Here is an 18829-nt window from a genome sequence, read left to right on the forward strand (position 1 = left end):
AATAGAAGAAAGGACTTTGCTTATATTGCAAAAAAACTAGATAGGTTCTTGTTAAAGGGTGAACTGGATGTTAGCAATTTGAACTTTCAGTCGTCTATTCTGCCAATAGCTCAGTTTGATCATCTTCCAATTAGATTTGAGTTCATTGAGCCTCACAAGCCAGCTATTAACCTATTTAAATGTGAGAAAATGTGGTTCTTAGACCCGCACTTTCTTAATAATATCAAAGAGTGGCGGGCTCAAGATATTTGTGAAGGGTCTAAAATGTTTGTTTTTATTACCAAACTGAAAATGCTTAAAGAACATATTCCATGATGGAATAAGGAACATTTTAATAACATCTTCAAAGAAAAATTGGACATAGAGAAACAATTGAAAGATTTAAATGCTGAAGTAATTAGTAAAGGCACGAATAATGAGAGTTATCTATTAGAAAAGGGATCTGTTAGCTAGGCAAGAAGATATCCTATCCAAAGAGGAAACATTTTAGAGACAAAAATCTCGAGAAAGATGGCTAGTTGAAGGGGATCATAGCACTAAATTTTTTCATAATTCCACCCTATATAATAAATCTAAGAGCAGAATTACATGTGTCAAGAATCAGTCAAGTATTTTAACCAATAAACCTAGTGAGATTGCAGATACTTTTGTCAAACATTTCCAGAATATTTTAAACAACCACGAAGGATCGAATAAATTAGCACAAGATAATCTTTTAAAAGTTATTCCAAGAATTGTTTCCAATGAAGATAATAAGAGTTTAAATAAACCCATAACCTTGGAAGAAGTGAAAAAGGTTATTTTTTAAATGAATCCAGATAAATCCCCAGGTCCAGATGGATTCCAAGCATTTTTCTTTCAAAAATGCTAGGATATTTTAGGGGTTGATTTATGGAAAGCTATTGAAGCATCTAGAAATGGGGGCTCTCTTCTTGTTGAAATTAACCATTCTTTTATTACACTGATTCCCAAAAAGTCTGACGTCGAGACCCCAGGTGATTATAGGCCTATTGCCCTTTCTAATATCATTTACAAAGTTTTCTCCAAGGTCTTAGCGAATAGACTTAAAAGTATCCTCCCGAAAATAGTCTCAGAGGAACAAACATGATTTATGCTGGGTAGATCTATTCTTGATGGTATTATTACCATCCAAGAAACCATTCATTTTGCATCCTCAAATAAAGTAGCATGCATGTTCATGAAATTGGATATCCAAAAAGCTTATGATATGGTTGACTGGAGATTCCTATGTAAGATTTTGGAAGCCTTACAGTTTTCTCATCGATGGATCAACCTCATTTTCAAATTTATATCAACCCCTAAGATATCCATTCTCATCAACGGGTCACCAAAAGGTTTTTTTGATACATCTAGGGGCATCTGACAAGGAGATTCATTATCTCCCTCTCTCTACATCATTATGGCAAAAGCATTTGGGAGAGCAGTGTCAGATGCGTATAACAAGAAAAGGATCTCAGGAGTCACGATCACTAATAACATGCCAAACATCACTCATTAACAATTTATTGATGACACTATACTACCCGAAAAAAGTTCGGTTCAAGAGGCTCTTTGCTTAAAAAACATCATAAAATTGTAAATGGAAGCCTCTGGTCAGAAAGTCAATGAGCTCAAATCTAAAAATTTCTTCATCAACACTAATCTAGATTTAGAGCAAAAAATATGCAAGTTAATGGGCTATAAAAAAGGTTCTTTTCCTTGCAAATACCTTGGTATCACTCTCAAGAAAGGTACTAAATCAAGCAAGGTTTAATGAAACACTTTGGAAAAACTGGATAATAAACTTAGCTATTGGAAGAATAAATGGCTTACAAAGGCTGGTAAATGTACTAAGATTCGATTAGTTCTTTCTACTATTCCCACCTTCCCTCTTTCTTGTCTTCCTCTTTCCAAACAGTATCTCCATAAGCTTGAATAAAAAATGCGTAATTTTCTATGGAGAGACTATGAAGAAGAAAAGAAATTAGCTCTCATTAAATGGGAAAGCATATGTAAACCCAAGGAAATGGGTGGTTTAGGGATCAAAAAGCTACAATGGAAAAATGCTGCCCTTGGGGTGAAACTTATTTGGCGTCTCTATCAGGATAGAGATCATAAATGGGCTAAGATTATTTACAATAAATATCTGAGAGCGAATGATCGCCTCTCAATATTCAGAGTTATTAATCCTCCCAGGGGATCCGAAAGTTGGAATTTCATGATCAGATGTCGTCATCTAATTTGCAAATACTTAACTTGGGATGTTGGTAAGGGTGAGGAGGCCCTCTTCTAGGAGGATTCCTGGGATGGAAATCCCCCCCTTCTCCAAAACAATATTCTAGTGGACTTCAAAAACAAGCTTATCAACTTATGGGGTAACAAAATTAGGGATTATAAGACTCTGGAGTATATAGACAGGATTCCCAAATGGACATGGATATCTCTTGATGGTCTAGGCCTGGATGTTGAGTCAGTGAATGCTCGCAAAAAATTACTTAGAGAAAGAAAACTTAAGCAAACAGAGAAAAGTGATGTATTAATTTGGGTAGCATCTAAGGATGGTAAATATAATGTTAAAGATGGCTATAGGGTTATTTTAGATTCTCAAGATTTGGAATCAATGGATATTCCACTAAAACTTTGTTGGGATTCGTCTTGCTTTCCAAAAGTCAATTTCTTTTTATGGTTAGCTACCCAAAATAGGATCTTAACTATGGATAGGCTATACAAATTCGGTATTCAGGGGCCATCTAGATGTGCACTCTGTAAGAAAAACTTTGAAGATGCGGATCACATTCTATTTAATTGCCCATTTTTCCAATATTGTTGGGAATGGCTCAGGCACATGCTGGGTTGGTCTACCCCTTTCCAAAAGTCTCTATCTGACCTTCTTAAAGGTTGGCCCATGGCTTTGTTTAAGGGTGTTTATAGAAAACTTTGGAATATCTCTCCATCTATTGTGATTTGGGAAATCTGGAAGGAAAGGAACCGTCACATTTTTCACAATTTGAAATTCAAACCTGAAGAACTAATTACCAAAATAGAAGCTAGTATTGTGGACACCTCTAACTCTTACCTTAGGAATATTCGGTTAGAAGAAGGATCCTTCTCAAGTTGGGATGGGAAAATGAAGAAGCATTGGTCAAATTTGATCAATCCTCTCCTGTTTTATATGAAGAAGAGTAAAGAGGCTAGGGAAAATTGCAGATGGGAGCCACTGCTAGCTGGTTGAGTCAAATTAAATTTTGACGGAGCTGCTCATGGTAATCCTGGTATAGCTAGTATTGGATGTATCATTAATGATGAAGCTGGGTGTTGGATAGCAAAAAAAGCTATGTTGATCAAACCTACTTCTAACAACCTAGCGGAGCTTGAAGCTCTTTATCATGATCTTCAACTATGTCTCATGCTTAACTTAAATAAAGTCATCATTGAAGGAGACTCCCAAATTGTCTTAAATGCTATCAGAAAATGCTCTACTCCTAATTGGGTTCTCAATTCTCAATTGGAGGAGGTCCTTGTCTTAATTGATAAGCTCAAAGATTACAGGATCTGCCACATCTATAAGGAAGGCAATCAAATAGCAGACCAATTAGCAAATTTTGGGGCGGATGGAGTCAACTCCTTGCTATTCAATGATGGTGCATCTCAGTCTATTTAATTTCTCTTGTGCTTAGATTCTATAGTATTATTTTATCCTATGGTTTGTATCTATTCATTTTACTTTACTAGACTTTATAATTATATTAGTATATCTATCTCTTAGTATGCATATTTACTATAGCCTTATTAGTACGCTATGTTAATGTTATTTTCCCTCTGTAATCTTTACTTAATCTTGGCTAGCTTCGGTAGTACTCTCTTCTTAGTATATTTAATCGTGTTCTATTCTCCCGTTAGTATCATCATTAGGTAGATCGTCTTAGCAATTTAGACCTTTCTGAGTGTCGAGTAATTATGACCCATTTTAGGGATTCACCTATGACACAATTTTCTGCAATTAAGTGACACCTCATGGTTTCCCCCGGATGGCATCATGCCAGTAGTACTTCTGGTTGCATCTAGATGATTCCAGCTCCTATTCTGGGCATCATTTTCAGCCCTCTTCATTTTCCACCCTCCCACAAAGAATGTATTCAAACATTTACCTATTTTATGCCTCTGAAAGCCGAACCATGGCATTATGTGGCTTAGTAAAACTTGAGAGGTGGAATAGAATCCTTTACCCAGTGGATGATATGTCTCGAATTGTAATTAGCCAAGCTTTAGGGGAAGGAGTATTCGATTACTAGTACACTTGGCAGACCAATAGTGATATCATTGGGTCTTTCATTGGTTGTTTGGTTTGAGCCAAAGTGGAGGTGGGAGATATTATCAGATTATGTCGTGATCTTTTTGTTCTAACCTGGCGCAAGGGTGTGGAACAAGCAATGCATAATATCGATGGAAAGTTCAGAATTTTGCTACCAAAAAAATACATGAAGCTACTCATGGGTCATTCGAACTTGGAAACTGCTTTTCGTTGTCCTTCCTTGGTAATTCGCGAAGGCCTAGCATTCCATTGTGAATGGCCTAAAATGGAGGCCAACCTCCATTTTCTTCTTCGATGGCAAGGGATTATTGCTGATGAAAGTAAGGATTGGCTTACCAACTATCTTCACATCTTCAATGCTTATATCCAACCAGGTGTGACATTCGATAACCTCGATGACCTCGACTTTTGCACTATGAATGCAGAGAAAACTACCAGAGCCAAGGTGGACTTTGAGTTTCCTCCTATTTACTATGTGGAATAGCCTGATAATATCCCAGAAGTGATCATGGTTTACTAGAAGCGAGGAAGGGGCTTGGCATGATTGATGGTTTTTTCTGTTTAGGGTTAGTATTTTGGGTCGATTTATAATGCATCATAGATTTTGGTTTTGTAATTTCCTAAACTCATTAGCACTTCCATAGTTTTCCATGTTTAAGATCTTTGTATGTAGATCCTATTTCATACGTCTAAAACCCTAAGACTCTCTTTAATATGTGAATAAAATTATATATTTAGTACTCTATTTTTGTGTTTATTCTCTACTTTCTCCTCTATGGTTACTGTTTACTTTTGGATGTTTATAAGGTTTTCAAATTTTTAGCTAAATTAGCTATGGTTGAACATCTTTGAACAGATGCATTAATCTTAAGTAGGGTTTCTTAATTTGGCTCGGATCTCTATTTTCTTCTAGTTCAAATTTAAGCTCTATTTTAATTTATATTTGAATTAAAGAAGGATATATTCAGTCTCCTTAATATGGATTCATTTATGCTGTGGTGTGGCCTGGGTTTGCCAAGGTTGCCTTGCATTTCCACTTAGAATGGTTTCATCTAGACTGGAGGCTATTATGACTAGGAATTTTCTCTCATTCTACATTTTTAGTTGTCAGGAGCAACTCTGGAGTTTAATGAACAATCAAATTTGGGTTTGTCTTGATTCTCAAGACTAGCTTTGTTTCTCAGCTCGTTTGCTTTCCATGTTTAATTAAAGATAGTTTTAGATTTATTCAGGAATTCGTTATTGGATATATTTTGTAGTTCCCAGGATATATGTAGCCTCTCCTGTAGATTAAAACTAGGCTATATGTGTTTGTTTAATAGTACTCTAGCCTACTACATTCTTGGCTCCCCCTTTTAATAATAAATTTCATATTGACTAGCATTTTGTCATGTCAAACTGATGATGTGGGGAGCCTATTCTCTATCTTGTTTCAATAAAATTTAACAAAATTTTTAATTGATTTGAGCAGTTTCTTATTATCTCCATTTCTAAGAGCATTAGTAGACCGATAATTTGTCTAGGATCGATCTTCGCATCTCCAGGGTTTTAATGGCTTCATGTTTTATGGTGATTATTTTTCTTTGTCACTCTTTGATTGTTGCATAGATGCTTCATCGAGTGGCTTTCTTAGTTAATCTTTATGGAGATGTTTCATAGTACCCCTTGTCATGTTGATATTTTATGACTTCGTTGGTATGAATGTTGTTTGTTGTTCTCTTTGTTCAGATATTTTGGTCGTAGTCGATATCTTTATTTTAGGCTTTATAGAGAGCAGGATTTATAATCAAAGCTTATAATTTACTATGTGTTCTTTTAAGTTCTTTTGGTTTAGCCATATAGTAGGATCTTAGTATTTATTTTGATGGCATTCTTCATTAAAATAATTAAGGATTATTCTCCTGTTTTGAATTATTTTTATGAATATTAACTATTAGCTCTTAAATTATTAATCATAATCTCTCCAAAGTCCATGGTTGGATGGTTTATTTTCTCAATATGATTGACTAACCTCTTCAAGTGACAAGATTGAAAGAAGGAATCTCTTAGTTAGGAAGATTGGTCAGCTAGCAGGTGGATTGACGAATAAATTTGCATTATTTGTCAGAAGTTATGTTAAAATACACTAAAACAATGTAACTCATCAGGGGTATGCCCATGTTTTGATTGTAATCTATTTTTTAAAATACAAGTTCATTGGGGTATGCCCTTTTAAAAATGTAATAATATAGGACATCTGTCCTAGGCTAGACTAGAGATTTTATTTTTCGTTCTTTCCTACCAGTGCCCGTTTTAACGGAATTAAGCTATTGTAATCTTTTCTTTTAATTAATAAAATTCATCAAGGCCCTAGGCCGTTTATCGATATATATATATATATATATATATATATATACACACACACACACACACAAATTTAATAATCAAGGCTAAATAGGTTTTGTCAAAAATTATAGCGAAGATTATTCATTAAAGAAACAAGTTTTAAAACAACAATAAGTACAATGGTAGGAGCTAGCAAAAATGGGAAAAGCGGTAAAATGCAATGTTTACGCATCCAAAGTTCAATTAAAATTTTATGCAAGAATATCCTTTCAAAATAAATTTTCTCTATTTTCTATCTTGTCAATGTCGGCTAGGATTTGCATTTAGAAAAAATAAACCTAAACAAAACCATACATTGTCTAACCATTACAACAGAATGAAAGAAAAGAATAGTTACATACTTGGACAACCTAGCAAGAAAATTAATACACTGTATAATTAGGATGTTCTGGTTCACCTGGAACCTTTGAGCACAAATCTAGGTCCTTGAATAAAATCCAACAGAAACCACTGAACCATGTTAAAATAATGTTCTAAAATATTCAAATCTTGCATACTTACTTCACACAAAAATGTTGCCTTCATAGCTCGGACCACCCACACACCACCAAACACAACACTCTTGCACCAAAACAAGTGTTGCTTCTCTTTGGACATAATGTCTAGAGCTGTTACTGGCATCCATGACTTCCATCCACTACCTACACACTAAGGATTTATGATAGAACATAGAAAAAGAAAAAACCCAAAAAAAAAAATGTCCATACTTGAAAATAAGAGAAATGCATTCCCAATAAGGAGAATGAGAACTAGATAATGGACTTTGGAGCACCAACTAGTTAGCCTTTCCTTTTGCAATAGACTGGCATAAGTCCCACCATTGCTCTATAAAGTCATCTTTCTGCATCTTCTTCTTAAGTCTCTCAACTTCCTTGTTATCTAGTCCTTGATATCCATAATGACGATCGAGTAGAGTACTTTAAAATAAATATTGGGTGCAAGAATTAAATGGGAATTGTTATAGTTAGTTTCCTCCACTGGGAAGTAACCTTTTAATCTTTCATCTTTAAAAATTCACTCTATAAATGGTGCGACATATTCCTTAATTGAGCAGCTACTCTATTGAGTAAACCAAATTTCTCATATGTGACACTTTTCTAACCAGCTGATATTTTTTGTGTTAGACAATTTTCTGGCCATTGTGTTCCACAGTTAAAAAAGCCTATAGACTTAATAAATAAAATTATATAATATATATATCAAAATGAAATAACAAATATATATATATTTTTCAGTAATAATAAATGTTGCCTAATATAATATAATGTAATAATATTATATTTCTATTAGTTTATAGGATCAAGATATAATTATAACTAAATATCACCATTAAAACATAATACACATTCATCTCTAATATGATCTATTTTTGTTTATAAATGTATTAAGTTATGTGATACTATATGAAGTTTAAATTTCTCCTCTAAATAAAGAGATTTAGAATTTAAACTAAAGTATTTACGGAGAGATGAAAAAAGAGGAGGAGAATACTATTGCTTAAATGACAATTTAATTTTAGTTTCAAACTTAGAATTCAATTCTTGTTGAAACATAGAATATAACTTGGATAAATTGACTATTTATGTTCCACAAAATTTAATTTAAAAAATAAAAATAAAGAAAAATAGAAAAATAGAAATTTCACATTTGATTTTTTTAAAACAATAATTAATTATAATTTTTTTAATTACTAATTCTATTTGTACTTATATATTACTATCAGCCTAACAAATACTAATAATAAATGAAATTGCCCGCTATAATAGACTATATTTCATACTTATAATATAATCCAACAAATTCAATACAAGGCAGACTTTCTCTGAAGAAGCGCATACAAATTCCTCAATAAAAATTCATCGTGTTGCTTGAAAACAAAAGGACCTGAAGGATTAGGGTTTATAGCAGGGGAGAAGATACGTTATATACTCGGGTTAACCGTTGGAAGATATTTCAGGTTTGTTAACCGTTCTATAACAGGCATTTATTGTCTCACAGGTGTAGCTGTATGTTCTTTTCATTTCGTCAGATTGGTCTTCTTTCATAATTGAAATTTACCCTCGCTTCTGAATTAGGGTAGTGAAAGGAGGTTTGATTATTTAAAGAGATTAAGGTGCGTAATTAGTGAAGCCCTTCGACTATTTCAGTTTTAGCTAGAAGTGTGCTTCAGTTCTGGTATTAAAGAATCAACTGAACTATAGATACCTTTTTCTTTCCGAAAGTTCAGAAGAAATTGAATTCTTAATTTCAGCTTTTCGGTAGCATGAAACCGATTTAGATGTATAATAGTTTTTGTAGTATACATAAATACCTACGTCTTTACTTTTTATTTTCTTAAGCAACATCCCAAGTCATGCTCAAAACCGGGCGATTCTTTCTTTCAAAAATTAACTCTTTTTACGAGTCAGAATGGTTCGGTGTTGTTTAGACTTTTGAGTGATTCCCGGATAGTGCGATGTGCATTTTTTCGTAATTTTAGGTTATGCAAGGTGCAGATGGAGTCACTGTTGATTGAGCAGGATCTCTCGCTCACATTGCAAGGAAAAACCAAGGGCAAAGGATTTTTATCAAATGAAGATAGGGAGAAACTCGATCAGAATGCAAGAGCAATGGTTTTTATTTTTGAGTGCAATAGTGAAGTGGGAGCTGCCATGGCTATTATGGATGGTATTGCTGAACTTTGGTACAAGAGGCTTGGTCACATGAGTAAGAAGGGTCTTGAAGTAATGCTTCAAAGAGATCAACTTCTAGGTTTTAAATCAATTGATTTGGAGTTAGGCGAGCATTGTCTTTATGATAAGAAAAATAGGAACAACTTTTTGATTGGTACAAGAGGCTGGGCACATGAGTAAGAAGGGTCTTGAAGTTATGATTCAAAGAGATTAGCTTCTGGATCTTAAGTCAATTGATTTGGAGTTATGTAAGCATTGTCTTTATGATAAGTGTCCATAGAAGGCTACAAGCTCTCAAGGTGGAGAAAGGAATCAATTAGTCTAAGAGGAAGATTGTCAAAGTGTTAATTCTTCTATTGGCCATGCAAGAGCTACATTTGATGGAGAGAATCTAATGCTAAAGACCTTAGCAAAGGTACCACAAAACAAGGAGTCCCCCTCAAAGGAAGACCCTATTTAAGAAAGCATGTAAGTCACATGGTAAGATTTACAAAGTGATTGTTGATTCTGGTTCCATAGAGAATTTTGGTTTAGTTGAGATGGTAGATAAGCTAAAATTGAAAAAAATAGCTCATGCTAGTTCTTATAGGGCATCTTGGTTTAACAAGGGACACCATGTCATTGTTGATGAGCAAGCATGGGTAGATTTTGAAATAGGGGATTATAAGGACAAAATACAATGTGATATCCTTTCTATGGACGCATGCAGTTGCTCCTAGGAAGCCCAGGGCAGTTTGATGTTAATGCTCAACATGATGGAGAGAAGAACTCTTGTATGATCGCTAGAAATGGGAAGAAGTATTAGATGGATCCTTTGCCTGATGAAGAGGAAGAAAAGAACATAGGTTCAAGTGTGATGTTGGTGAGTGGTACTAGATGTCATTAAGCAATGGGATAACCAAGGGTATGCCCTAGTATTGAAACCAAAGGACAATCCTAGTCTGCAAGGTACTAAGAAAGATGTTGTTCCCATGGAAGTTAATGAGATGTTGGATAGATACAAGGACATAGTGGTGAATGAGATACCTAATGCCCTACCTCCTATTAGGGACACAAGTCGTAAAATCGACCTTATCCCTAGTGCTACACTTTCAAAGAAGGTTGCATATAAATGACCCTTGCTCGAAATGAGGAGATAGCCAGGCAAGTTCAGGAAATTTGGATAAGGGACTAGCGAAGGAAAAGCCTCAGTCCCTGTGCAGTAACCATTGGTGTTGCACCCAAGAAGGATGGTAAATGGAGAATGCATACCAAGAATAAAAGACTTGATGGACCATCTTGGAGGAGCCAATTATTTTTCTAAGGTTGACTTGAAATTAGGGTACCATCAGGTAAGGATCAGACCTGGAGATGAGTAGAAGACAACATTCAAGACCAATGAGGGCCTTTATGAGTGGATGATGATGCCTTTTGAGCTTTCCAATGCCCCTAGCATTTTTATGCGCCTAGTGAATGAGGTATTCATTGAATTTATCGACTGATTTGTAGTTGTCTCTTGATGATATTCTTGTTTTGAGCATGACTAAAGAAGAGCACATCAAGCATTTAGTTCAAATCTTGAGGAGGCTTCATGAGAAGTTGATGCTCAACTTGAAAAAATGTGAGTTTGTGAAGACAACTTATTTTTCTTGGTTTTGTTGTCTCTAATGGGTGTTTGAAAAGGAATCCTTCCAAAGTAGTAGCCATCCTCAATTGACCCACACCTAGGACAAAAGGTGATGTCAAGAGCTTCCATGGATTGTTCACATTCCATAGGAAATTTATCAGAGGGTTCAGTCATATATGTGCCCCTATACTAGACAAAGATATCAAATCTTTAACTTTTGAAGGAGGTGGTAAAGCTACCTACTTGAGACTTCTTGATTGTAATCAACTCTTCACAGTTGAGTGTGATGCAATAAAACAAGTTATTGGTCCGTAGAGTCCTTATCTAGGAGGGATCCTAGCAACATTCTTCTTAAAGAAGTTAAATGAAGCAAAACAAAGGTTTTCTACATATGATTTGGAACTTTATGCTATGGTGCAAGTCCTCATGAAGTAGAGACATTACCTCCTACCCAAGGAGTTCATTGTATTCATTGATAATCATGCTTTAAGTTTCCTCAATGGACAAGAAAAGTTAACCAAACGCACATTAAATGGGTGGAGCAATTGCAACCCTATACTTTTATCATCAAACATAAGAAAGGGGCTTCAAACAAGGTGGTGGATACTTTGAGGAGGAGAGTGCTCACAATCCTAGAGATTTAGTTGAAAAGCATGGGACTTGATTCACTCAAGGAATTGTATAAGGAGGAAAGTGACTTCAAAGAGGCTTATGAGGTTTGTTTGAATTTTGCTAACACTTGCCATGTTGATTTTTTTGAGTTCATGTTGTAGGAAGGATTACTCTTGAAGGGCCACTTATTATGTGTAGCTTAGTGCTCCATGAGGGAGAATATCATCAAGTAAAAGCACAATATCCTAGGTGGTCATTTTGGATTGGACAAAACATTGAAGCAGGTTACTAGATTTTATTATTGGCCAAAGGTGCAGATAGATGAAGGATGGTTTGTTGAACATTGTCCTATTTGTCAAAGAGCAAAGGGAGTATCTTTTAATGCAGGCCTATATCAGCCTCTTCCTATCCCTACTAGGCCTTGGGAAAGCCCAAGTATGGATTTTGTATTGGGCCTCTCGAAGACACCTAGAGGGTTTGATAGTATTTTTGTCATTGTTGATAAATTCAGTAAAATGGCTCATTTTGTGACATGCAAATGCACAAATAATGCATCCCACATTGCTGGGCTCTTTTTCAAAGAGTTTGTTTGGATTCATGGCTTGCCTCTTAGTATTGTAACTGATGGTGATTTAAAATTTGTTGGGCATTTTTGGAGGACCCTATGGAAGAAGTTGGGCACCCAATTATCCTTCACATCAGCCTACCATCCTCGAATTGATGGTCAGACTAAGGTTGTAAACAAATCTTAGATGCCTTACCAAACAACATGGTCAAGCTTGGGACTTGGTGATTGGCCATGTTGAGTATGCCTATAATAACTCGGTCAATAGAAGCATTGGAGAAAGCCCATTTAAAATTGTTTATGGTTTGTATCCTAGAGGTATATTGGAGCTCAGAGATCTCAGTGGCATCGATATGAGGAGTGCATAGGGAGAAGATTTTGCCACCGCACTGGAGGACATCCATGACAAGGTTTAGAGCCACTCTTCAACAAAGTGTAGAGAAATACAAGGCCAGAGAAGACATTAAGAGGAGAGATGTCCAATTTAAGGTAGGTGACTTGGTAATGACTTACTCGAGGAAGGAAAGGTTGCCAAAGGGCCAACCTACTATGTTACTTATGAAGATGATTGGACCTTTGAAGATTGTGCACAAGTTTGGTAACATTGTTGATGAAATAAATCTTCTCCTTGATCTTGGCATTTTGCCCATTTTCAATGTGTGTGACACAAGTTTGGTAACAAATGCTTATGAATAGAACCTCTCCTTGATCTTGGCATTTCTCCCATTTTCAATGTGTGTGCCTTACCTCACTTCAAGGGTCCTAATGTTGCAGATGAAGCTACAGGCTCTATCACTATTGAAGATGATGGTGATTGGATCAAACATATAACCCCTTGGCAGACCAATGCAATTGGACAACATTATAGACTCCAAGTTGATTAAGAAGATAAGAAAGAACACTTATGAGTATCTTGTTACATGGAGAGGTCTTCCTAATTTAGAGACGACACGGATGACAGAGGCAGATATCCTCAAGCATGCTACCAGTTTACAACAACTTGCAACTTGGGGGACTTGAGTTTCTTTGTGTTGGGGAGTATGGTGCAGGAGCATCTAGGGTGATCCACAAGGATCCTTGGTTGTTCAAGGGTGATCTTTTCATGTTTGTTATAAGGCCTAATAGACCTTTTGATGTTTGCATTTCATTCTTTGTAATAAGGACTATTCGTAGACCTTTTGGGTCATTGTACTCTTCAAGACCAATATTGGGTTAAGGATGATCAAATGCTTCGAAAGCTGCCAAATGAGGTGTAATAATGTTTTAAAGTCCCATTCTTCATATTTGGGTGGGTTAGGAGTCATTAGATCACATTCATGTGACAAATGCAAAAAAAAAATGCATATGTTTTAATTTTTGCTCTTGCAACTTTGACAACTTTTTGAACAAGTTGCACTTAATGGCTAGGAAATTGGAAAGTTGGTTGTAGGTGGTTGGACTAAGTTCATGAGGACATTTATTACCTCTATGAAGAAAATCAAATGCAATGGTGGAGTTTTGAATGCATAAGGAGATTTTGTTCTTTTGAAACATATTGATTTTCCTGTAAACTCACTGTTCATTGTGTGTACTGTTGTGTACAGATTGATCATCTTGATCCATGTACATGAAAGTTTGGCGTCATGAATTAGCCTTCCTCTGCAATTGGATAGAAGTCATTTGGTGCATTGGTTGAAGAGATCCGTCGATTTTAAGTTAAACTCATTTTAAAACCCTTAAAAGCTTAATTGCTGATTCCGGATCCAAATCTGATTTGGGCATGTGAATCGGATCTTTCAGGAATTTATTTTTCTTTTATGGTTCATAAGGATTCGTGTATATATATACAATATATATGTGCATTATTTATACAAAAAAATAAGAGAAATATACATAAGTCTAAAACTAATTCATTTCACAGCATGAATCTATGATTCTTAAAACTTTGACCTTCCTGTGGATCCTTGTGGATTCAATTGGATCCTCGAGGATTCGCACCGGATTCATGTCGATTCAAGCAGATTCTTGTATTACACTATGGATCTGTCTAGATTCTTGGGCCTATGGATGTGGTCGGATCCATGGGGTAAAACAAGGATCTTGCCCCGATTGGATTCAAATCCAAAGAAGGCTTGGTTGGTATGAATCTAACAACTATGCTTAAAGTTAAAACCCTAGGTGGTGGACTCAAATGAGGTATCCTAACATTCCACCATTGCAATTTCCCAAAACCTTGGGGAATGTTAGGATTCCATGTATACTACAGGTTGCAGAAGATATGTGAGTAGTTGTAATAAAATTGGAATTTTGCCGTGATGCCCTAGGCTCGGCATATGAATGTGACAAGCTAGAATAGTAATTAGATTGTGAGTGTGAATCAATGATGGTTTCAGAGTCCCCTTGGATAGACAGACCATGTGACATATGCCATTTGCCTTGAATAATCAACTGGTGGAGGTTTTTGTGCAAATTCCTAGGTTCTAGCCTTATTAGGCCTAATTGGCACAGTTTTGGTTGACCAAGTCAAAAGCCAAACCTAGATCCCATTTTGTCATATTTCATAATAGCCCCATAAGGGTACTCAAAACTGTAATTTGTTCAAGGCCTTGTTTAGGTGGTTTGGAAGAAACGTTCCAAAAACTCACTTTCGAGGACTAATTCTAGTAGGTCTCCTAATAGGCTGAATAGTGAAGATCTTTTTGTGGGTGTCTATTAATGGTTCCAAGGGGTCAAATTGTTCAAGATATGAATGTCTAATGACAAGGAAGCTCTTGTTCCCTATTATGTTGGTGTAGTGATCCTGCTTGGCAAGGGGTTGGTTTCTTGTTAGAACCTTGGGTTAGAGAAGGCTTGATGTGAGGAGTTGTATCTCCTTGCAGAAGTTGTATTGCTCTAAGGAGTCTGGTCATTGCGAGAAGACCAAGGAGCAAGGACAAGAGAAAGAGATAACCGTTGGAAGGTTACAAAATAGGATGATTAGACAGTGCCTAGGTAGACCTTTGTGAGGAATAATTCAAGGGTTCTAGAAATATATTCAATCCCACTACATCAGACGAGGACAACAAGTCCTCTTTCCAACGAGGTCCCATGGACCCTCTTGTAACTGGGGCCATTGACCCTTTTGGATCTTCATTAACTTTTTTATTCTCTTTCCAATATGGGGAGCTAATAACATTAATGGACTCCCCGTTAGCATAAATACATCTTGCTACATGTTGGTAGGCATTGTCTTGACTTCCATTGCGGTTTCCAAAGATCCCTTTGATCTTTTGCAGTTTCCACTGATCCCTTAGATGAGGGCAGCATTTGCTTTATTTTTTTAGAATGGGCTGATTTAATCTAAGTGCTTCTTGTTCTTCTTGCTCCATAATATATTTTAGCACTGTTTCTGTATCAGATCCATCTATTTTCATAAAGGAGAATTCAGATCTGTTTTCAATTTTGATTGACTTGTGAAAGTAGAACTATCCACATTTCTATTCCTATGGCAAGAAATTTTGTGAACATATTCAAAGCAAAAATAAAAAATTAAAGTTATAAAAAAGATGTAGAACCTTAGTTGTTATGATTCTTCTGTGTATTCAAAAAAGGATGGGAAAATTTGATAAACAAATCGAAGAATTTGTTTCATGTTTGTAAAACTGAAATGGAGGGAAAGAAATTTGGGAGAAAATTAAAATTTTACCTCTGCAAAAAATCCTTCGACAATCTTCTTCATAGCCAATGGAAGGCTGCAAATGAATAGGAATGAGGATGTAGTCATTGATGAAGGCTCAAAGTTCAATCTTCAACTCCCTATGTCATTTCAATAAGCAAAAACATTGTTAACTCGCAGAAATGAGATCTGCAGTTTGCAAAAGAAATGAACAAAAACTAAGCTGTTTTGTTGTTTAAGTCATTTGGAGGTCACTTTTAGGTTGCCAAGTCAAATCGGACTCCAAAAAGTTTTAAAAATTTTGCCCAGGACAAACTGGCCTGCATTTTGGCAGAGCCTGTCTACAGCCGTAGGCAAACTGGACCCAGATCTGAACTGGTTGCAAACTGGAATCCAATCCGGAAGACCAGAGGGTGAACCCAACTATGTAGCTTTTAGATGTTGACATACCTAAAAATTAATATTGGTGATATATTTTCTTTGGCTTGATTTGTTAGCCTTTTGATACATATTTAGTTGCTTCATCTGAAGATTCTGTACATAATGATCTTGTTTGACTGATATTTTTATGGTTAACAGGTTTTGAGCTTTTGAGAACCATGGATGGACCTGCAGTGCCTGAACCCGTTGGTTACCTTTGTGGAGGTATATATATTAATTTTCCAAGACCTCTTAAATGTATTGGTAAAAGTGCAATTCATTTGCATTGTTTCCTTCTTTCCTGACACTCACAGTCACATAAGATATGTTATCTTACTGTTTTTCTAACAATGCTGTCTCCTTTTTCTTTTCTGATAATGTAGACTGTGGAGCTGAGAATTCCCTGAAGCCTGGTGATGTAATCCAGTGCAGAGAATGTGGTTATCGTATCCTGTACAAGAAACGCACAAGGAGGAGTAAGATTTCCAACCATCAAACAAATTTGTGTGCATTTTATTGTAGCAATGACTTTTACCTATTCAGCCTTGTGATTTTCTAATTTAGTCTTTAACATTAGTTAGTTGTTTAAGGAAACTGTATGATTTTGATAGGAGAGAAAACTAAAAGTACAAAAGCTTAAGGTGAATGATGAGTGCCATTTGAAAATAGTTGAAAATTCGAAGTCTGTATAAGTTGCAACTGTTAATAGATTCAAGTTTCAAACCCTGTTAAATCTATACACTGTATGATTGAATTTTTTTATTTTGATATGGTCTTGCATACGTTGATTTATTGTTTCTTCTTAATTCAGTGACCCAGAAAATATTAGATTCACATTTTTAAATGCCTTTTGTGCAGTTGTTCAATATGAAGCTCGCTGAACTGATTCAATAGAGTCTGGATTATTGTGAGCAAGTATTGGATCATTTTTTAGCTTGTGGATAAAATTGTAAATGAAAAAAACTTCTTATTTTATAATATAAAACTTTATACAGAGACTCAGTTTATATTTTCTTTGCAAGCCTTAGTCTTTTATAGGTCATTTTGAAAAACAATGTTATATTTGGTCTATTTCTAATGATGTTCCTCTTATCTACTTTGAGGAAGCACACTGGGGGTAAACAATACATAAATTTTATTATATAGAAGAAGTTTTGGTCATCCTCTTTTCTTGAGCACTTTATACTAAGATTATTGAACTTATAAGAGCAGCTAACATGTTAAGGCTCTCTATTAAAATCATTGCTCTTCATTTAGGAACCCTAAGAGAATTATATCTTCTGTAAATCTGGAAAAAGAAATGAAGTGAATGTGAGTACCTGTCTTCTTGGTTGTTGCTTTAATTTGAATGAAAAAGCTGACGACACCTCCAGCTGATTGTCATAATGGATGCAATGGCTCATTTTATAATTATTTCGTTGTTAGTTAATGGTGTATTAAGAGGGAGTAATGAAGCATATTCGACAAGTTTTAAGGAGTTCTAAAAAACAATTCATGAGCATTATTTGCTATGAAATGCAAGGTCTGCCCACTTGAATAGAGGGTGATAAGTATTTATTGACCTCTTTTGCGGAATCTGCCTGATGTTTGCCCAAAATAACAATTCAAACAGTACTCTTTATTTACAAATAGTATTCTATGATTTAATTACATAAATGAAGTAAAAGTTAGAGATAATTGTAATCGACACTAACATGATCATAAACAATCCCTTTGAAGACAAAATTATCCTAAATTCATATGGATCCATTTCGTAGTAAAAGTCAGAGATAATTGTAATTGACAATGAGCAACATGATCATAAATAATCCCATTGAAGACAAAATTAGCCTAAATTCATATGGATCCATTTCGTGACTTATGTCCATCATGTTAGCAATGCTATTTGAAGGGCAAGGAATGAGCCTTTCTGTCTCGTGACCCACAAGCAAACCGACCTGTGGTGGGGCACTTGATGAGGAAACACGTGCCCATGAAATGTTTCACATGGATTCCAGATATGGTTGCTGTTGGAAAGTAGATAAATACCTACTAATATTATATTTCTTGAGAGATGGACAATTTATTGAATAAATGAACTCTGAGCTTCCTAACCAAATTATAAACATGTAAATGTGAAACCAATTTGTGGTGGAGTACTTGATGAGGGAACACAGTCTACCTATGAAATGTTCCATTTGGATTCCAGATATGGTTGTTATTGGAAATTAGATAAATTCCCACTAATCGTATATTTGGTATTCAAGTACTTCCTACTAAATCTGAGGTAATAAAAAATCTTCTAACCCCTACTAAGAATAAGGATATCAAGAGTTTTCTAGGCCATACTAGTTATTTTTGGTGGTTTGTCAAGTACTAAAATTAAATAGGTGAATCACCGTGTGGATGGCTGATGAAAAATACAAAGTTTCAATGGACACCGGCCCATCATTAAGCATCCCAGCATCTTGAGGCTATGTTAAGATACTCTCCTTAGAAGAACTCGATGGACTCTTCCCTCCCACGTCTGCAAAGATACTTAGACCATGCAATAGCAATAGCATTAGGTCAGAAAAAGGGAACTATAGAAAATGTTGTCTATTGCATTAGCAAAATTATCCAAGGAGAAAAACTTAAACTACAA

General features: G+C 35.5%; 1 protein-coding gene across 2 annotated transcripts; it reads left to right on the top strand.

Annotated features, from left to right (window-relative positions):
* Positions 1 to 8486: 8486 nt before the first annotated feature.
* Positions 8487 to 17367, top strand: LOC149534588 (DNA-directed RNA polymerases II, IV and V subunit 12-like). 2 transcript variants are annotated; one of them, XM_089806238.1, is made up of 5 exons: positions 8487 to 8654; positions 8773 to 8810; positions 16366 to 16431; positions 16590 to 16682; positions 17065 to 17367. In XM_089806238.1, the coding sequence occupies exons 3-5, from the start codon at positions 16386 to 16388 to the stop codon at positions 17085 to 17087; spliced, it is 162 nt and encodes a 53-aa protein (XP_089662364.1). In that variant the 5' UTR covers positions 8487 to 8654; positions 8773 to 8810; positions 16366 to 16385; the 3' UTR covers positions 17088 to 17367. The 2 variants fall into 2 exon arrangements, with proteins under 2 accessions (XP_089662364.1, XP_089662363.1); XM_089806237.1 differs by lacking the exon at positions 8773 to 8810.
* The last annotated feature ends 1462 nt before the right edge of the window (positions 17368 to 18829 follow it).

Source organism: Cupressus sempervirens, chromosome 10, assembly GCF_028749045.1.
Source record: "Cupressus sempervirens isolate cs-2001-9-10 chromosome 10, ASM2874904v1, whole genome shotgun sequence".
Lineage (NCBI taxonomy): Eukaryota > Viridiplantae > Streptophyta > Pinopsida > Cupressales > Cupressaceae > Cupressus > Cupressus sempervirens.